General features: G+C 39.9%; 3 protein-coding genes across 8 annotated transcripts in view; 2 read left to right on the forward strand and 1 right to left on the reverse strand.

Moving 5' to 3' along the window:
• Positions 1-423: 423 nt before the first annotated feature.
• On the forward strand, positions 424-2430 carry LOC135496225 (bolA-like protein DDB_G0274169). Its single transcript, XM_064785460.1, has 6 exons — positions 424-559; positions 831-901; positions 1331-1433; positions 1716-1780; positions 2037-2105; positions 2268-2430. Exons 1-6 carry the CDS (start codon positions 550-552, stop codon positions 2346-2348), a joined length of 399 nt encoding a protein of 132 aa, XP_064641530.1. The 5' UTR covers positions 424-549; the 3' UTR covers positions 2349-2430.
• On the reverse strand, positions 2337-8015 carry LOC135496145 (organic cation transporter protein-like). The gene is made up of 10 exons (XM_064785330.1): positions 7854-8015; positions 7461-7647; positions 6299-6402; positions 5666-5820; positions 5035-5203; positions 4406-4621; positions 3796-4022; positions 3364-3542; positions 2976-3127; positions 2337-2790 (listed from the first exon to the last, which is right to left on the reverse strand). Exons 1-10 carry the CDS (start codon positions 7997-7999, stop codon positions 2724-2726), a joined length of 1602 nt encoding a protein of 533 aa, XP_064641400.1. The 5' UTR covers positions 8000-8015; the 3' UTR covers positions 2337-2723.
• A 1877-nt stretch (positions 8016-9892) lies between these two features.
• Positions 9893-13227, forward strand: part of LOC135491515 (uncharacterized) — a 75350-nt gene continuing 72015 nt past the window's right edge. Inside the window, exons 1-3 of one of the 6 annotated variants that reach the window (XM_064777460.1) lie at positions 9893-10092; positions 10482-11067; positions 11963-12151. In XM_064777460.1, the coding sequence (XP_064633530.1) occupies positions 10880-11067; positions 11963-12151 (377 nt within the window). In that variant the 5' untranslated portion in view covers positions 9893-10092; positions 10482-10879. Of the gene's footprint in view, positions 10108-10148; positions 11068-11104; positions 11254-11962; positions 12152-13227 lie in introns of those variants that run through there. The other 5 variants (XM_064777470.1, XM_064777478.1, XM_064777450.1 and 2 more) reach the window with 5 other exon arrangements.

The raw sequence follows: 13227 nt of genomic DNA on the forward strand, positions 1-13227 counted from the left end.
GCTGGCACAACCAGACTTGATGAGATTGACTTTCTACCAATGTCTTGCCGCACCTGGGCCAACATGGCCCGAATGAGCATGAACGAGCTTGGTCCAACAACTTGGCAGAGCAGCAAAGACTGATTTGGCCTGGCTGTGGCCGTCTCATCTCTCTCACTGACCTTGTCAACACGGTCGAGCAGCCAGGACTAATTCGGCCTGACTGTGACTGCCTCATCTCTCTCACCATGTTGTTGACAACTTGGCAGAGCAGCCAATACTGATGTGGCCTGGCTGTGACTGTCTTATCTCTCTCATCATGTTGTCAACACGGTGGAGCAGCCAATATTGATTTGGCCTGGCTGTGACTGTATCATCTCTCTCATCAGCCAGGACCGCCAGAAAGACTACTGGGATCAGGGATATTTCAGTTCTAAACGCGCACCCCAGATGGCGCGGATAGCATGATGATCCACACCAGCTTTTAGGAAAGACTTCACAGTTTCTACGTTTTCCTGATTATCTAATCCACCCTGTCCCATTTAAGCGCGAGAGCCTGTGAAAGAATAAATGAATCGAGGTAGGTACGAGTTTTGTTTCTTTTTTATCAAGTTCTGTGCTCCATTTTTTGATTGATGAAATCCAATTGATAAACAGGAATGTTCTAGAGAGCGCCATCACGGTGAAAATAACGTTTTTAAAGCTGAACCGTTCAAATCATGAAATCACTCTGTGGGTTCCTTCACCGTCCTATCCCGCAATATAACTACCTCCCACTTGTACTCACTGTGGTTGTCAGTCGCTAATACAGTTGAAACCCCATGAAAACCAGATATATCCTTTTATTCCAGCAATCGGACAGCTCCTTAGAATACAAGCTCTTGTGGACTCGGGTCAAATCCTTGCGAGAAGCATGTCAACGGTGAGCAACTGCAAACAAGAATATGCCTAGGTTCATTTAGGCCTACCTGGCATTACACTGTATGCCCCACCCTCATAGTAGGCCTACAAGGACAGTATCTATGATCTACCATTGAGTTTAAAATTGCAGGATCACAACAGTAAGGGGTCTACCGGTACAGTGAGACATGCCAGGAGACATTCCACTGGCAAATTTATTGGGTGGGGCATGTCCCCGTCATTTCGTCAGAATGCAGTGATTTTTCATGGGTGCCTAAGAACTTTATTTCAACTCTCACATACCCTCAGTCCTATCTAGGTGAGGCTGCACCCCCTCTCCCTGATTTCTGGATCCACCACTGACATTACTAATGTCCTTGTTGAGTAAGAAGTGTGATTATTCATTGCTTCTTTTCTGTACCTTATAAATCCTTGTTCTTTGTTTTTGTAGATGAATCCAGTAGAGACCAGTATACGGGAAAAGTTAAGTCTGGAGTTACAGCCTGTGCACCTCGATGTGATGAATGAGAGTTACATGCACAATGTACCAAAAGGTATATTGGTGTATTGGTGGCATCTTCCTACTATCTCAAATGTCTTGTGGAAATTAAAAAAGGAGTTGCACAAATATTACCTTTCCTAACATTGTCCTTCATCTGATCCGCACAGACCTTTGACATCACTACACTTGATAAGTGTATTTTTGTTATTAAAATGAGCATTGATGGCTTCTAAGTATTTTCAAAATATCATATCAAGATGTTCTATTCTTATGTTCTTTCAAAGATTTTAGTATTTAACTGAAAAAGTGTTATTTCATCTTTACTCTGTTTCAGGATCAGAAAGCCATTTTAAAGTTGTGGTTGTTTCAGAAAAATTCACTGGGCTCCCTTTAATCAAAGTAAGTTGCCTTTGACTATCTTCTTTGAGGGAGTGCTGATTGCAGTTTTTCGAATTCCGTGATGAAGCAACTGCATGGCCACATGTTTATTTCATCTCTTTTGTCCTCTACTAGTTTTTGATATGGAGTGAGAATCCAGAATACGATCCTTTCAAAGAATGTCCACGAAAGGTTAGTTAGGTAAATTAAATGTGTGGTGGGAGCCTTTTTGAGGACCTATTTATGAAATTGGTAACCAAGTCTGTCTTTTTTCCAGAGACACCGACTGGTCAACCATGTGCTACAGGAAGAGCTAGAGAAAACTGTTCATGCATTATCAATTACTGTAAGTTTAATCCATCTGCGAGCTTAGATGTGACATGCTCCATATATCAATTTATCCTAATTTAATTGAGAGAAAATTTTAATCACGTTCAGAGTTTGAATTTGGGCGTCCTGCCTGAAGGTCCCCTTTGAACCGGGGAATTAATCTCTTGTCTAATTTCAGGCTAAGACACCAGAACAATGGGAAAATTCAAACCAAACAGTTCACAAATCGCCACCTTGTCGAGGAGGAGCAGGCAAATAGATGCAGTTGAAGCAATTGTCTTTGTATAATGTATATATTTTGTAGATATTGCAAATTAAAGGTACCAGAACGTTATAAAGAATTGCCAACTTTAGTCCTTGCTTCATACATTGAGTGGTTTATTGAGCAGTTCTAATTCTCAAACAGTTTATCCAATACTTTGTAACATATCATGCTCAAGGAACTGAGTGAGCATAGGATGGGTGCATGGCACAAGGTCCATTGTTATACACTTTGTAACACATCATGCTGAAGGAACTATGTGGACAAGGTCCATTGGAGCATATGTCCATGTTGCAAGAAACTGAGTGAGCCTGTGTCCATGGTGAGGAACTGAGTGAGCATAGATGCATGACATGGTGTCATTCAGTCTTGCTAGAGCTCAACCATGTTGTTCTTATCTCCTGTGTCTCTTTTGTTTGATGTTGGATGCTTGCTCCTTCTGAAACAGAAATTGTAGATATGCGTATTGTTGATATTCACAATTAATGAACAGAGGATGAGATGAATGTTCTCGGAGAAAGCAACCTGATTTCTCGAAGACTATCTATGTAATAAATTCCTTGATAATGCTCCTGATACAAGTTTTACTTCAAAGAGGATGTATATTGTTTTGTACATGCACACCTGCCGAAATTCCTAGCCTCTTCTATTGATGCTGGCAATGGCCTGTTATGAGTCTCTGGTAGAAAAAAACTGGTTAATCCGGCAATCACGCTGAGAAGGCCAAACACGATCAATGGCATTGCTTCAGAGAATCGTCCTGGCATGTAAGTGCCCTGAAAAGTGAAATGAGTCTTTTAGTCCAGTCTCATTCATTTTTCCTTTATTTTCTCTCAATGAGTCTTGACCTGTACCTGCTGTACAGGGACATGAACGATGCAACCTTTGCCAGTTTTCGCGTAATGCTGGCTGCCGGTGCTTTACAAATTCCTAGATGGTTCGAGATCCACGCCGATTTCTAGAGCTTTAAGAAGCTACGTTTTCATTGGAATTCAAAGTAGATATAGCTTACCAGGTCAGAAATGAAGGGAGCGCACAAGCTTGCTATCCTTGCACACATTGAGCAGAATCCTAAGGACTGACTTCGTAAAGCAGTTGGGTGGAGCTCCATCGTGAAGAGGTAGACTGAGGCAAAACCGGCGGCTGCGCCAAACTTCCCGATGATTGAGAGGAATTGGTAAGCCCAGGTAACTATAATGACGAAATACATGTAGGCTTACATGTTAAATACAGTTAAGTGCTTGACATATTCATCAACTGAAAACCATCAGTCGCTTGCTTCTAACCCCCTTTAAAGCAAATACGGCAATGGATTAAGGATATTTCGAGCTATTCCAAGTTCCCATACCGGGAATTAACAAATATGGTCTGTTACATTAACTGGACTCTGTCTCCGACACTGAGATCTGATGCCAAAGGATAAATAATTTCCTTGTTACCTTACCTTCCCTTCCAAAGACTACCACCAATATGGTTGCCAGGCAAGCAGTTCCGCCCAGGAGAAAAGAGAAAGCATGTGTTCGCTTTCGCCCGAACTTCATTGGAGCAAACAGGATGAACATAGCTGCTGGAAGGTCTATTGCAGCCAAAAGGGCAACGTTTACGAAGATGTTGCCAGACAGGTTGCCGGCATTTAAACTAAGACCATAATAGACCGTGGAAGCTGCAGCCCTGTAAGAAGAAAATTCAGATAGTCCTACTACCGATATATATTTGTTGCAACCAACCTTTTAGCCATGACATTTTTATAATACATTTCTTCTTTACCTATAATCTTTTACATTCTTTGGTGTACATGTATAATCAAAACTTCATCGTAGAGCGTCCCTAACTTTTGGACACCATTTATACACCCCGACCCGAACTCCGTTACACCAATGAGGAAGCAACGGACGGAGTACCTCTGATAGTTTGGAAAACCTGAGTGTTTTTGTATTGTTTTATTCTTTCGCTATCCTATGATACAACAGTCAAGCAACATAGATGTAAGCGGGAGTTCCATATCAAAGTTCGTCGTTAAGAGTTCTAGATCTGAATGGGCTTGCTTCACTTACCAATTTACACCAAAAACAATCAAACGCACACCGGTCGCTCTGTACTTTAACAGTTGCAGGAAGTTCCCCTCTTCCTTTGAAACATGCGCATCAACACTGTCAAGGATGTTCTTTGGTATTTTCCTGCCATTTACGTGTGCCGCCCTTTGGATTATTTTCTCCGCCTCTTCCTTGCGGTTCATCGTCATCAGCCAACGAGGTGATTCGGGTATGAACCTGCAGCAGAAGAATCCCACGAGATGCGATGTGACCGACGACTATATGTAATGGGAATGACCAATTCCTTGTGGCTCCATCTTGACCTCAAAGGTTTTTGCATCTTCTCAAGATGCCCCACATTTAAACGGGAGTATAAGACCATGAAGTTTCGATTTGGTCGCTTGGCAGCACCGCCAGGCTCGTATGCCCAACACTTTTCTGACGATCATAGTCCGAACTAAAGTGCTTCATATAAAAATTCCTCTTATTATTATTACTAAATACTGTACGTGCAAAGGACTGATCCGTGTAGCAAACCCCAAAACGGAATCATCGTTAGTTTACTTATATTATAGCCAAGGTTTTGCCCGAGTACAAAACATAGTTATCCAAAGCAATTTATTGACAGTGAACGTATGTCCCATACTTACCACCCAAGGCCCACGAGAGGTAACTGAAAGACCCCGACAGTTAAGGTGAGATATCTCCAGTTTCGTATGTAATAGGCTGGGAGGGTCATCAGGACATATCCACAGACAAAGACCGCATCCGTCATAGGGGCGATCATTGAGCGGCGTTTACGACCAGTAAGTTCCATTACTACATCAAAAGGTTTCATCAGAAGAAAATAGTTTGATGAATTCGTTTTATGCTTGAAACATACAATGATTGTAATGATTGAGTAATTCCTTCTGCAGGCCAAATATTTTGATGCATGGCGCTATTCATTTTTCACCAATACATTACTTGCGTAAAGTTGTTTTCTTCATTGCCCTCATATACGCGCATCATCGGGTAACTATTTACTATACGCCTGCTAAACACGATTTTTGAAATGCAAACTTTATCATAGAAAAGAACAATGCAACCATTTGTACTTGCATTTGTTGGATGCTCATGAAAGAAAGCCGCCACTCGTTATAAGTCATGTCAAGCTTCATTTCTTCTCAAGAGAGCTAACCTTTTTCATGGGTCTATTGCAAGAAAAATTAATCATGAGAGACTGTGCTTTCTAACATTTTGATCGTCACGAAATCTTTGTGATGATATACAAGTACTCACACAAAACGAGCGCGGCTGCAAAGTAGCTCATACAGCACGTTGACTGGACAAATCTACATGCCATGAGGACGAAGATATTGGGGGAAAACGCCATCCCGTTCGACGCTATAACGAATGGGAAAACAGCGACGTATATCACCACCCTCCGGCCAAATCTGAAAAGAATACAAAGCGTGTATGAATAATGACAAATATTTGTAAATGTGTGATTTTTAATGTTTTTGGTAATTTGGAGAAGGATGTCATGAACCTTGTCGTCACCAGCAGGGATGTATTAGCACGCATTGCATCCGTGTTATCAGCAACAAGCATTCGAGTTGGCTTTACCAATAAAATAACCACACCAATTGACATTCTTGAGAAAAATCAAGTCACCTTTTAGTGATAATTGGCCCCACTCTTAGAGGTTTGTTGTAGCTTTTTTAGAATCTCAAATTATTGTTAGTCGAAAGCGCATAAGGTTTTTCAAAAGCTTCCATTTCTACGAGTGAAAGCCGATAACAGCCGTAAAGAACAGAGACAGGTTGTTGTGTTCGAGATTGTTTAATGTATTCTGTTTTATCCCTGGAAATCAAAGTAGACCTACGACATAATTACTGCCTGTAACTAAGTTCCCAGTCATGTTATTCTTACCGGTCTGACAGTTGTCCCCCAACAAGGCCTCCGCAAAGTAGTCCCATGAAATATACCATGTTCGTAACAGCACGATATATTTTCCGGTCGCACACAGTATTGAACTGAAACGAAGGATACGTATCGATGTGGCCGTGTAAAAATGAGGAATAAATAAAGGTTAAAACCCCACAAAAGCACCATTACCGAACGCTGAAACGTGGCGGCTCGTCTTTGGCGGGTGTGACTTTAAAATCACCCAGTGTAGCCTAAAAATCCTTAGTTGCTCTTAGCAAAATTACCTCTAGTGGCCAGTTTAAACAGCATAAAAACAATAACAAACTTTTTCAAAATTGTTTGTGCAAAAGCAGTCTTTCGAAAGGCTCTGCATAAAGATTCATTTTGAATACCAAGGACATTGACATGCAGTTGCGTTCGAGATATCTTTTTGTCAGACCATACTTATGCGTAATTTATCTTTTACATATGTTCCCGGACGCGAATTTTTTTCCTGAACCTTTCGGACAGTACAGTGTACATTTGTACACAGGTTCTCAGCCAATCAGAATCCGATAAAGCTTGTATTGTTTTGTGCTTGTTACTCAAATTTAAAGCATACAGTATCAAAATATACTGGAGGAAGACCATACACATGAGGCAGTATCGAAAGACAAGTCTCATTGTAGAGAAACATATTTATACTAGAGGAAGACCATTCACATGAGACAAGTCTCATTGTATATTCATACTCAATATGATATCTGACTATCCCTTGGATCTTGGAGATGGGCTATTGTTATTGTCCTTTCTGTAGGTATGTTGCAGGCAGCAGAAATAACTCAAATATCTAAAATCGAAATAACAAGGGAAAAGAAACGCATTATAAAAAGAAAACATAAAGAATAAAAAAGAAAAAGAAAAGTGTTGTCCATAACCGGATTCGAACTCGCGACCTTTGGATCGAACATCGTACTCTGCTATTTCTGACGAGCACTCTACCAACTGCTCTAAAGTTTCTAAGACTTCTGACGTCATGTGGTTGTCGAAATCTGATTGGCTGAAAGTCCCTGTACAAATGTACACTAAAGTGCTCCAAAGGTTCAGGAAAAAAAATCGCTTACCGGACTGATGTTCTGAACGAAGTTATAAGTATGAAGCTAGGAATGTTTGGGTGTGGACCTACCTCCTCAACTGCTGACGGTCTGAAGATTTCGTTATCGTACACCCAAAGAGCACACGGCTTCTCAGTACCATTGTCTTGGAAGTCGAAGAAGGTGCACTGCGATCCTGGCGGGATCGTCTGGTTAAGGAGCAGCTCATGGTCGTCATCTTGAATCGCCCACGTGTCATTTATGCCGGGAATGGCACATCTAATTCGAAAAGGAACCAACAAATTACCATGATTTTAACGACGTCGGCGTTGAATAAGTGTCCAAGACAAGTATTTACCTCTCATGATGCTACATGTACTAAGGCCGTAGCTAAGAGGGGGTCACAAAAGACGTGCCTTTTTTTTCTTGAAGATTTTGGCAAATTTTCAGACCGACAAAGAACAAAAATTTGGATTTGGACTTACCGATGTTTTGGTGTTGCCAATATGAATACTGGCAGCATAGTCACACCGAATCCCAGCATCAAAACCATATACTGAGATAACAAAAAACATCTTATTTGATATTTCTTGAACTCCCCGACTTGGTCGAGCACTTCGTCGAACAGCATATTCAATACAATGTTGTTCTCGTACAGATCTGACTGAATGACCCCAAAGTTGTTGTATCGCTATTACATGTATTTAAAAAGCTGCAAAATTGGAATAATTTACAGTTAATAGTGGCATAAATCTCGATATTTTAAAATGAAGAGTATACGGTCATCAGGCGCCTATACCATGAGGTTCATTATGGTACTTTAATGGAAAGATTCCACGGTAATGCCACGTCATTAAATACGTTCACACAGCGTTTTAATCGTGTCATTCCATCAACTTTAGCAGCCCTTCGAATCTAAGGTGTACCATTATGAAAATGCATAAAAATCTGATCTGTTCAAACGCGGGTTGGGATTTTGTGCTGTAACGTAATTAGTGGACCTGGATGTAGGAAAATGAATGAACTATTGTTGGTAAAATGCTACAGCCTGATAGAATAATTCCTCGATATAAAATCGAGTGGTTAAGAGCATATTTGTAAATAACCAGTATACATGTATATTGTTCTTTTGAAGCGGCGAATAACGGTCAAATTGTAATGAAATAATATGAAATACAGATGATTCTCCCACAATGAGACAGTTCACAAAAGTCATTCAGAAAAGAGATAAACGTGTCAAGTTGAGACTTGTCACTCAAAAACGTTTTACCAGGATGCACACGATATCTTCGTTGTGACACGAACCAGTTCTTCTTTATTCGGAAAGGTGGCGAGTTTATCAATCAACCACTCGTTCCAGAAGCTATGTTATGCTCGTGAAAATGGTATCAAAAATATCTAATTATTTCATTAAATACACGGATGCTTGTAATATCGTTGATAATCAGACGTATTTATTATAAGATATGTGTGTAAAGATTACATGTTTTGCTATAATCGAATGTATTTGATTTAATTGCCATAGGAACGATTGTGATATTTAAGTGTCTCACACATTAAGAAATAGTTCTCAAGCCATCACCTTATAAAATGTTCCATGCAAATAATAAATGATGATGTTTACAAATTAAAACTGTCTATAATATGTAGCCTCGGTGTACACGTACAGGCAATACAATTACGTCCTTTGTACACGTTTATAGCGAGCACCCACATTATCGTTGAGTGTTGCAAAAAGCGGCGATACATGTGTATCATACAAGTTAAAGATATATTTTTTAAACATGATCGTTGGCGCCATTCGAGTCTACACTGCAGGCACATTGAAAGACAAACTTTCTTGCAATCCCCAATGTAGCTCTCTATCATTAATCTTTAATGTGAGTGTCAGAGTTTGGCTCAAGATTACCCCACCTCCTACAATATTGATGATCGTTTCCCTGAGACGGCATGAAATGATACTGAAAAAAGTTGTAGGACCGAAGAAAAAGGAAATGTTGGTGAGAAATGGTACAAACGTGGAAAGAATACCATAATGTATCTTAACAAATCCGCTGCAACTCAATGACCTGTAAATGTGTTCGGTTCATTTCTTAACTTAAGTGAGATGGCCTCAGCCTGGGTTCCATTTGTTGATTGAAAAGCTAAAGTTTGGTGATTTTTCTTCCTTTTAATCCACCGTATTCTTTATTTTGTACACTATCTTTCTTATCTAATGTCATATGTTCGGCACACTTAAGAATTTTCGTGACAAAAATCATCAAGTCGAAGAAAGCGCACTCAGCGGAACAGCCTCACAGAAATCCAATAATCCCCCCTAAATCAACGAGACTTGATTTTTCACACTTTCTTGTATTAAATCTTGTCAAATAGTCGTAACCACGAGAAACGCCTTAGAATTTGCCTCCAAGAAATCTTTCATCGGTGATCACTTTCCGCGCGCCGTGGATGATGGGTTTATTGGATTTGTACTACAAGTCGATCACGGCCCACTGAGCAGAAAGGTATATTGATCACTGCGACGCGCAGTCAGGTGGAACGGAGCTATTGCGGCCATTCAGTTGCATCGAATGATGAGAGGCAGATCATCGCGTGAGGGCCAGATCATCGCGGAGCACCACCGACGAATGAGCAGAACCTGCTGAGCGGTCCCGGGAAAAGAGTGTCCAAATTTGAATTTTCTTCTCCTTGTGTTGTCTTCACTTACGGCGGATTAATGATTGGGTACAAGCCAAAAACGTTAGAACCTCTCCGTGTTTTGTGACTATGTTAATTCGAAACCATATTTCATGTTGCCCAGCGGCAGTTTTTGCTACTGCGCGCTCATAAATCATTTTTGATAGGCTTAATTATGAATCGACAAATCCGCTGTGGATATAGTCCACAACGGATGTCCGATTTCAATTTTTGCCGGACTCAAGTGCTTGACCTATTTTATCTGTTCCAAAATTTTAAACATGAACATCAATTTTGCTTCAAATTATTGGATATTCAGTTTCGGAATTACATGTCATTATTTATTGTTTATTCCTAGTTTAGACCGCGTCCAGTTGCTCAGCCCTTTTCCGGCAACGCCGTGATGTTACCATTATTTTTCATGGCAATACATTAAGTTCTGAAGCCCGGTTCTGAAGAAAGCTATAGATCTGACGAATTTTCAGCTATCAAAATTAAAACATCAACAAGTTGTTTCGCTACGCGTGTGTGCAATCCATCCGAGCTTTCCGCATTTGTAGCTGATTCGTGGTGACTGTTATTGAGGATATTAATCGTGGAACGCCTACATTCTATTGGTCTTTATCGCCATTTTATGGTAGCGCCCCTTGTGTCGTCTGCAACACCGAGTTTGAAATTTATCTGCATAAATTCTCGATACGCCGACCTTGACCCGCTGTTAGGCGCATAAGATGATTACAAGCATCTCAATGGTGATGCTGGCGTTGTTATTCTTCTGTAAGCTAGTTTAGCCTTAGCGACCGGTTAGCTAGCGGTTACATAATGTAGCTATAGCATGTCGACTGTGGGGGTTAAGCCCAAAGTCGGATCCCGTCGGATTAGTTCAACACGACCGAGGTATCACCCGTCCAGTGCGAAATCGCCAAACAGAGGGCCCGGCTTCAAATTAAACTTCGTGGATTTTGTGCCAAAATGTATCGAACCGGAAGGTTTATTCACTAGTCCAAAATACGAGCGATTCGAGTAAGTACACATATTTTTTTCTTATGCTGAGTGCTGATTTGTTAGTAACGATAGTTAACTAATTCACCACCGCCCGGCATTAATTAATTCTTCCTTCCATATTTTATATCGACGCAGATAAATTGGCGCGATCGGATATCTGAAAGGCGGTTTGCTTCGCAGTTCTTCAGCCTGTCCAATGTTATCGTTAGTAATCTTCTTGTATTCCTTGAGCAAAACATATCAAAAGCGATCCTTTGTTCTCTTTTGATCGAAGTTGTGGCATTGCTTGGAAGTTGCAGTGAAATCGGTGTGATTTATATAGTGTTGACATTAAAGGATTATGCGATGCGGGTTTGCGCCACATGGCAACTCTTTCGGTTGTAAAGGGTTGCTGAAAAACATGGATCGGCAGAGCAACTGGACTGCCGGCTCGCGCATTATGCTGCTGTCGGCTGCTTGAGATTTATGGTTTTGTTTCAACATCCTTTAACAGCAATATATTTATTTCTGTTATGCTCCACATTTGTAGGGGTTCATTTGAAATCTATTTACTAGCTGATGATTCTGTTCAATGTTGTAAGTGACGCTGTGAACAGTCTAAAAAGGGTTGGAGCTACCGATACATTATGTATAGAGAGAACAAGTCTGAATATAGCAAAATGTCAAATATCACATGACAATACGTTTTGTGCTAACTTTGCCTGGGGCCCATAGAGTTCAAACGAAGTAATAATAGTCACTGTATTGATATCTTGCTTTTTGTCAATGGTGAGAGGGAATCTGTTTCTGTTTCGTCAAAAAATCGACAGAGACTTGTATTTGTTTTAGTCAACTATTTAATGCTCCTATTCTGATCAGCTAGCATTTAGTTTTAGCCTTTTGGTTAGCTAGAGGTTTAATAATGTACTTGTAGCATGGCGACTGTGGGGGTTAAAGTCAAAGTTGGATCGCGTCGGATTAGCTCCACCAGAGTGAGATACCGCCCGCCCAAAGAGAAACAATCTAACAAAGGCCCCGGCTACAAATTGAACTTTGTGGATTTTGTACCAAAATGTGTTGAACCAGAAGGCTTATTCAATAGTCCAAAATACGAGAGATTTGAGTAAGTACCCATACTTTAACTTTTACACTAACCTGTTAGCATTATTTTAGTAAACCTGTATACTCCTTTAGACCCTTTTTGTCCAGTGACCCATCTTGGGGCACAGTTCTGTCTTCTGTCAGCAAAACGCCTTTGCTTATCTGTCTGAATATGATCAGATTTCACGCAACACTTACTCTGTTTCCCCTTTCTTATTCATCATCGTTCTTACCCTCACTAAAATCGGTTAACAGCATCAAAGAGATAAAACCTGTGCTGGTACAAGTGTTTTTAGCATGACTGACGAACGGAGTTCATGGATGATGCCATTACAAATAAAGTAAACTTTCCAAGATTTTTTTTCATATTGACCACATACATAAAGATAACTGTTCTGTAAACCGCAAATATTTCGTGCTATTTTATTTTTTGTGATTAGCGAAAAAAATTAATTACTTTTCACGATTTTTATTTTTGCGATTACAAAATTTTGTTTTGATTTTCTCAGCTATTTGCCGAATCAGCGAAATTAAAAACACCCTTATGAAAATTTGGCGGTTTACAGGAAATTAATCTATGTGGTCAGTACTAAAAAAACTTGGAAAATTTACTTTTTATATGTGATGACATCATCCATGAACTCCGTTCGTCAGTCATGCTAAATACACTTGTACTAATCTGAAAATAAAATTGTCGCCCAAGTACGCCATTGAAGTTAGACTCAACAAAACGATCAGAACCAACGGATATCTGTGTTAAACGATTGAGTTCACTTAGTACATGAAATCCATCTAAATTTTAATGCGAAATCATTATCTTTGCGATCAATACATATAGATATAATAGATATAATATATATAAAATATATTTGACAAAATTTGGAAGTAAAGTAACAACGTCTTTACAAACATCGTTGGACATCCTGGTAAATTATGAATTCACGAAAAAATATCAACTGTGGTCATATCAAAGAGAACCTAACGCATTTTCATAACTCATTTCACAGATTGTCAATTGCAAATTGCCCAATTTGAAATATTGATTTGTATACTTGTTTTCACATCCATTGAAGTTAGTTGAAGTGATTTTATTTCGTA

The sequence above is a fragment of the Lineus longissimus genome, chromosome 1 (assembly GCF_910592395.1).
Source record: "Lineus longissimus chromosome 1, tnLinLong1.2, whole genome shotgun sequence".
Taxonomy (NCBI): Eukaryota; Metazoa; Nemertea; class Pilidiophora; order Heteronemertea; family Lineidae; genus Lineus; species Lineus longissimus.